General features: G+C 42.3%; 1 protein-coding gene across 1 annotated transcript; it reads left to right on the top strand.

The window, feature by feature from the left end:
• The first annotated feature begins 5,753 nt into the window (after positions 1 to 5,753).
• LOC115638172 (olfactory receptor 11A1-like) lies at positions 5,754 to 6,716 on the top strand. The gene has a single exon (XM_030539739.1). The coding sequence runs from the start codon at positions 5,754 to 5,756 to the stop codon at positions 6,714 to 6,716; it is 963 nt and encodes a 320-aa protein (XP_030395599.1).
• The last annotated feature ends 1,427 nt before the right edge of the window (positions 6,717 to 8,143 follow it).

The following is an 8,143-nucleotide window of genomic DNA, read 5'->3' as shown; positions in this document are numbered from 1 at the left end:
TCTTTTCTAGTAGGAATCCTGGACCTACATCCAGTGGCCAATATAGGCTGTAGCTCACCGTTATTTGTTCACTGCTACAGTTTTCCACCTTGTGGTCATTGTGAAGTGTAACATGCCTTTCCTCGAGCTCACAAATAAAACAGTACAGGCCGTATTCAACTCGGGTGTAAACTGCCATAGCTCTGATGGAGTCAGTGGGACAGATTCCCTGCTGGTGTACATCAGTGTTGCCCCCACTGAAATAAACAGGATTATTCAAGTTTGCTAGATTGGAGAATCTTGCTCTATAGTGGACCCTTTCTTATCCTGCATTTTCTGCAGCTGTCTAGAGAGGTCTTTCTATAATATGTCTGCTGCTCTCCCATCCCAGAGATGCTGCTGACATCCGGTCTCCATTATTCATACTACTCCTCCAGTACAGTGCATGTGTTAATTTCTCATCAGAATTCCTATGCAGCAGCAGCTAGACAGTACAGCTGCCCCCTTCCTGTCTAGGCTGTGGGCACATTTGCTTCCTAGGTCTGCCAATTTTTTGCTGTGTGGCTTGTGGGTCAGGCTCAAGAACCGTTTAAATGCCATGTAGACATTTGTGCTTGGGTTGAGCCAAAGCTCTGGGTTCTTGCCATTAAACAGCTCCTTAGCCTGAGCCCAAGTCAGCTGACACGAGCCAGCTGTGAGTTTAATTGCATTGTAGACAAACCCCAAGAAAGCTAAATGCAGGAGACCAAGGGACAAGAAGGCCTAAGACAGACAGAATGAAAGACCCATCAAAATTCAGAAAATGCTATCGTCTTCTGGGCCTTCCAATCTTAAACTTTGCAGGCATGACACCATATAACCAGCCCACATTCATAATGGAAGTCTCCAGTAGCCCCTATGCAGTATAGCCACCCCCTTCTCTTCCTTTATTCTCTGTGGCCATTCTGTTAGCACCATGTCTTACATTTGAGAATCTTCCAAATCATAGCAGAGATTGTTTGTTTGAAAACATTGATATACATGTATTTTCATAATAGGAAAACGCCAGTGAGACAAATAGAGGATATAACATTGAGTGTACATCAGAAGAATAAGAAAGGGTTAAGTAAATAGTAGGACAGCTCAGAATCTCCTGAGAAAGTAATAGACATTCGCCATAATTCTTTCTCCATTTTTATTTTCTAGAGTTATTTTAAAATAAAGTCAAAGAGGGTTCTGATCTATCAGGGAAGATTCTCTCTGAAATACCGATTCTTACATTTTTAGCCATGTGGTGAGTCTAGATGTCATGGTGATAGGCACACTAATAAATAATAGGGAAATGTCACTTGAGCACCTCACTACCCGTGCTCTCATGTAAATTCCCTTCTCCACTCCCATTAATTTCTAATGTGAAATTGGGGTTTCAAGTCCCTTAAGCAACTGAGAATATCAGACCATGCCTCATAGATTTACAGAGACAAGACAAAGTGAAAATTTGTAAGAAAGAAAGAGAAAATGGAATCAAGCATGAGTTTAAAAGAGCCAACTCATTTTAATGCATGTTTTGTCTTTTACATTGATTTTATTGTATGGAATTTTCTAACAATATTGCCTCTCCTCCCACATCTGCACATGCAGCAAGTGAACTTTTATATATTTGAATGATGAAGGGGAAGGTCCTTCACCTTTCTACCTTGTGTCAGATTTACCTGCTCTGGCTCAGGTGTTAGATCCCTCCTTTCCCAAAGACTAGGGAAATGGCTGGAGCTAGAGACTACTCTGATCCTATCTAGGTGCTTACATGGCCCCTGTGACTGCAGCTGGCCAAAAAATTCCTTTGGATAATTTCTTATTTTAAATTCCCTCCCCCTTATTTTTTTCTAAAAAACTCCCAACATTATCCCAGGGAAAATGCCAGTTCCAATGAAAACTTTTGCTGCTATTCCTGTTTTGGAATGAAATTTTAATTTTAGACCAGCATTTTGAAATCATCTGGTAAATTTCATTTTGTGTCAAGACGTCATTTCATTTCTGATTTTGAAACACAAAAACTGAAATGAAATTGCAAGTTCAAAATTTTCATTTTGAATCAGTTCAAAACTTGCTGTGAGAAAACAGAAGTTTGCCTCCTGCAAAATTTGGAATAAAGATTTTTTTTTGTTATGAAAAAATTGTTTTTTTGACCAGCTCCACCTACTAATGTAGTATTTGAGCAAATCAGATATTAACATATTTATCCACAGTACATGCTTAGGAGGTAGCAAAGTCATTTTACAAATGGGAACCTAAGGCACAGAGAGACTAAATGACTTGTCAAAGACTGGAAAGTAAGTCTTAGCCAAAATGGTCAGGGATGCAGCCCCATGCTCTGGGTGTCCCTACATCTCTGCCTGCCAGCAGCTGGGACTGGAGGACGGGGAATGGATCACTCGGTAATTGCCCTGTTCGGTTCATTCCCTCTGAAGCATCTGACACTGGCCATTGTCAGAGACAGGATACTGGGTTAGAAGGACCGTTAATCTGACCCAGTGTGGCCATTCTTATGTTCTAAAAAAGCAAGGAAATTAACCTGGGTAATTTTGAATCTGTCCTGTCCAGTTCCACTCTAGACCAGACCTTGTTTCTAAAAAGTGACAAAGGAAAAGTGATCCAATGGCAAAGTACAAAAATTTGAGATGTGTAAATAGGCTATAGACTCCTTCACTGATTGATTGGAGACATTCATTGCCTCTCCCTGCCTCAGTTTCTCCTTCTGTGGCCACAATGAAATTTAACTTTCTGTGAAACTATGCAAATAATAAATCTCTGGTGCAATTATACCTACTGGCTGGAGTGTGTCATTACCATGCTGGTGGCTTTATTCACTCTCCTCATATTTGCATTAACTCAGGCATTCTATGTTTGTATCATTGTCACTATCCTGGTTTGGGGGCCTCGTGCTCCTGGCCTGACATGGCAGGTGAGATCCTGGTGCCTGTATTGCCCAGGAAGCCACAAATGGGGTAACCCAGGTCTGGGCCCCCCCGGCCAGGATGGAGGAATGAAAAGAATTATTTCCAGTGGGTTTTAGAAGCTGACTGCTTCAGCCTTTGTTGTTTGTTCTGTCCATGAAAACTGTGACTCCCCAGACTCAGTAATTAAAAATGCTATTAAGGAGCGGGATCAGGGGACACCTAACTTTCTCCTATAACAGCTACAATTATGAGCAGGTATCTGCAGTTCATAAATAGAGGGGAAAGAGTAAAGAAACCTGCACCTTCCTGATGGGACATAAAGGTACCACATAGTCAGTTGGAACATGCTAAGAGAATCCAGCACCTGAAGAATAATGAGAAGGAAAAACTTGAATGTAGCTACCAAATCCTGAAGAAATTAGAGATCATTGTTTATAGTCTGAATCTTCCTGCAGTTCCAGGTAAGCATCATCCTGTTCCCCCTCCCCCCTACACACACTACTGCTCTGGATTGATAGCTCCCAACTTTGTTGTTTGCAGTGTAGTTGTAACCATGTTGGTCCCAGGTTATTAAAGACGAAAAGGTGGGTGAGGTAATATCTTTTATTGGACCAACTTCTGTTGGTGAATGAGACGAGCTTGTGCACTGACCTGAAGAAGAACTTTGTGTAAGCTCTGTCTCTTTCACCACAGAAGTGGGGCCAGTAACAGATATTTCCTCACCCATCTTGTCTCTCTGTAGTTTCTAATGCACATTCAAATGCAAAATATTAATGGCAACTCCAGCAATGTTAAGGCAGTTTCATTTTGCAAATCAATGGGATGCATACCCTCAGATGTGTTGATACACTAGGTCACCGTTGAGACACTGGGAGTTTGATGAAGCTGGGGCATATTGTTTTTCAGAATCTGTTGGAGATAAGAGTGAAGGCCAAAGGGAGTTGTGGAGTGAGCTACCCACAGTGCTGTATGCCATATGATATTCTATATAGTCCTGTTCCATGCAGCCTCTTACAACACCCTCATCCCTGTCAAATCCGAGCACCTTCCGGGCGTGCATGAAGTAATGGCTGAGTGTGTGGTGCAGTGATTTGTTTGTCAGGGTTTTGCTTTGGGAGATTTGTTTTCCAACATAAACTCAGCTCTTTTTTGTGTTGGAGAAGGCAGGCCAAAGCAGCGCGCCCTACTCTTGAAGTGGAAGGTGGTGAGGTTTGTGGTGGGCTTGAGTCCGAGCCCACTGGATGAATTCACCCAGGAACTGACTCCTGAGACAGGTTTGTCTCCTGCTCAGGCTAGCTTTACCCTGGCAATGGAGACTTCCACTGGGCCAGGGGAGCAGTACTGTCAACTCCAGTCCTCATGCCAAAGCATTAGGTGATCTGTAATACTCACTTATGGAAATCCACGTAAAACTCCAGTACCACAGAGGGGACGAAAACTTCCTACTAACCCCTTCAATTAGATGCAACAACGTAAGATTAAAACAAGACAAAAACTTAGCACTCAGTGAAAGATACTGATTGCTGGAGCTACTGTTCACACTAATCAGTACAGATCTTTCAGATGCTCCAGACCTAGGCCACTGAGCACATTAAACAAAAGGACTGAGACTTTGAACTTGACTCAGTATTCTGTGGGAAGCTGCGCAGAGAGCGGAGAACAGGTTTGAAAGGGTTAAGATAGTGGGGAGAGATGCAGGAGACTTTTCCATTCACTTCTCATTTCCCATGCTGTTAAGCTTTCGGGTGGGTTGGATGTGTCTCAACACAAAATTAACTACAGCAACTGCTCACTTAAAGTCATCCTGATTAATATTGTTTCATTGTTACGTTGCTGATCAATTAGAGAACATGCTCATTTAAAGTTGTGCAATGCTCCCTTATAACGTTGTTTGGCAGCCGCCTGCTTTGTCCACTGCTTGCAGGAAGAGCTAGCTGGTGGGGGCTTGGAACCAGTGTGGACCGGCAGCCCCCCATCAGCTCCTTGCTCCCCTACATTCCCTGTGTGGCAGCCTCCCAGCAGGCTATCAATTGCCAGCAGTTCAGCTGTCCGTCCCCTCACAGCCCTGTGCTGCTCGTGCCCTCTGCCTTGGAGCTGTTCCCTGGAGCCTCCTGCTTGCTGTGTGGGGATGGGGGGAAGAGGAGGCTAATGTCAGGGTGTCCCCACCCCCTCTGCTCCTGCACCCCACTTATCCCTTTTCCATAGAGTGGGGGGCAGGGACACAAGAGGGCTCAGGATGAAGGGAGCTTGCTAGCTGCAGCTGCTGTCTCAACTTCCTGATCTACTTTAAAAGGCAATGTATTTAGAGTGGCGTCATCGTACTTAAAGTGACAATGCACATCTCTCTCTCTCTCTCTCACACAGGGTGTGTGTCTCTGTCTCTGTCTGTTGTGTTTCCCTCTATTCATGCTGCCTTGTAGAGTGTGAGGCTACATTAACAACAATGTATTAACCCTTGAGGGTTCAGCCGAATGCTAGTTCATCATTTAGCAGTAAGGCACTCCCTGGGAAATATCCCACCCTCTTCCACCCTCAACCAAACTTCACAATCAACATTGCTGTGTACAGTATTAAATTGTTTGTTTAAAACTTATACTGTGTGTATATAATATAGATTTTTGTCTGGTGAAAAAAAATTTCCTGGAACCTAACTTCCCCTTTTTATATTAATTTTTATGAGGAAATTGGAATCACTTATAATCGTTTCGCTTAAAGTTGCATTTTTCAGGAACATAACTATCACGTTAAGCGAAGATATACTGTACTGATAAACAAAGATTTCCTTTGTGTTAATAGTTTTTTATTTTTCCCAAGTAAAAACCCCACGACGAACACAGAATGGGAAACCAAACAGCCATCACAGAATTCATCCTCCTGGGATTTGGGGATCTCGCTGAACTTCAGCCCCTTCTCTTCCTGCTGTTTCTAGTGATCTGTGTTTTGACCATAGCTGGGAACCTCCTCATCGTAGTGCTAGTTGTGGCTGATCAGCACCTTCACATCCCCATGTATTTCTTCCTGGGGAACTTGTCCTGCTTAGAGATCTGCTACACTTCCAACATCCTGCCCAGGATGTTGGCCAATTTCCTGACAGGGGACAGAACCATTTCATTCAATGGATGTCTGACACAATATTATTTCTTTGGATGCTTAGCAGCTGCAGAATGTTATCTCCTAGCAGCCATGTCTTATGATCGATACCTAGCGATATGCAAACCACTGCATTATGGAGCCCTCATGAATGGCAGGCTCTGCCTCCAGCTAGCTACAGTGTCTTGGGTAAGTGGCTTTCTGGCTAATACTATATTAACATTTTTTATCTCCAACTTAATCTTCTGTGGTCCCAATGAAATTGACCATTTCTTCTGTGATTCCTTCCCAATGGTGAAACTCTCCTGCAGTGATACTCATTTGGCTGGACTTTTAACATCCATTGTGGCTTGCTTATGCTCACTGCCTCCGTTTCTATTAACCGTGACATCCTATATTTATATCATTACCTCCATCCTGAGAATCCCTTCCAGCACTGGGAGGAAGAAGGCGTTTTCCATTTGCTCCTCCCATCTTATTGTGGTTACAGTTTTCTATGGGTCAATACTGATTGTGTATGTGCTTCCGCATAGCAACAGATTGAAGGACTTTAACAAATTTTTCTCTATCTTTTACACCATCCTGACTCCCATGGTCAATCCACTTATCTACAGCCTGAGAAACAAAGAAGTAAAGGAGGCCCTGAGGAAAGCTTTCAATAAGTGTATGGATTTTAAGACATTGCAGAAAATTCAGATTGCTTCAAGTTAGTGAAACACTATTAATAATTTTGATTTTATTTTGAGTCAGTGAGATGCAGCCAGACATCCCCTAGTTTTAGCCATCGGGAATGTGCAGCTGTAACATCTGCAAATATGCAGGAAGAGAAAAAAAAAGTGGAGAGTGCAGGATCTATTGATGTATAAACAGTTTATGTTCGTAGGAAGATATGTTGGTAGCAAATTCAATTAAGTAAAATAAGTACATTTAACTTACTATATGTCACTTCTCTTACATGATCTTTCTTTCTTTCTTTCTTTCTTTTTTCTTTCTTTCTTTCTGTTTTTTATGATACCATCCAAGATGCTAGGTACATACTTGGCTGGCTTTCCCCTCCTGCCACAAAAGCCAGTGGGGCTACATTTCTATTTTTAGCACACTAAGTCAGTCAAAGATAGTGTGGGTATGTTTCTTGAGCTGGAAACTACACCATCCATCTCCAGTTTATACAACCGCTATGTGCCTATAGAGTTGTATTAAACCCTCGTAATGGAGGGGAGAATCTGAAATGCGAACAAACGTTGAAATATTGGAATTGCTCACCAGACAAAAGTAAAATTTGCTGACCAGCTGTTCTATCCATGGAACTATCAAATGTTTTCTGATTCTAACTTTATCATTAATACATTTTCTCTCACTCTTGGTATCTCCAGCGCTGCTGCTTCTCCCTTCATCTCTCTCCATCTCATCTTTATGACCTGAGAGTAGAGTTCTAGGACCAGGATTCAGCAGAATTCTCCTGATCCGTCTCCCTTGGTAGTTTCCACCTGGCTGCTCTCTCAGATCACAGAAAATCAGACATGCTGTGATATTTAGTGCAATGTGCAGTCACGTCGTCTGCAGTCCTGTTTGGATTAGCACTCGTCCACCAACCAGTGAGAGATCTAAAAGGGACCAGGCTGGCTGCAGTCTCTCCTAGAAGATGTGTAATTCGGTAATTAATTATTGGATCCATTAAAGTGCAATGAGGCCTATCTGACAGGCTGCAAACTGTGAATACTGTGCTCCACTGCCACCACAAAACAACAGAACCTGTTTCTTTTACTCAGAAAAATAGTTGAAAAACATTTCTCTATTTCCTGGAAATAAATCTTCTATGAGCAGCAAAAAACCCACTTTTTCAATGGTAAAAATTTGAATGGAAAGTTCTGCCCAGCTCTAATTATGACTCCTTGGAACAGCTGAGCTCTGGATTGTGCTATGCTCTTTCTATACATTCTATACACTTTCTGTTTCTCCCAGCAACATATGCAAGGATGGTGTATCTTTTACAGAAAACATGCAACCTGAACATTTTCAAATAATTTCTGAGATGGGCAAACCAAATAAGATCATTAATCAAAAGGATCTTTCTAACTGAATGCTTTGTGTGTGTGTGTGTGTGTGTGTGTGTGTGTGTGTGTGTGTGTGTGTGTGTG

Source organism: Gopherus evgoodei, chromosome 21 (assembly GCF_007399415.2).
Source record: "Gopherus evgoodei ecotype Sinaloan lineage chromosome 21, rGopEvg1_v1.p, whole genome shotgun sequence".
In the NCBI taxonomy this organism is placed as follows: domain Eukaryota; kingdom Metazoa; phylum Chordata; order Testudines; family Testudinidae; genus Gopherus; species Gopherus evgoodei.
This window is presented reverse-complemented; position numbering and strand designations above follow the sequence as displayed.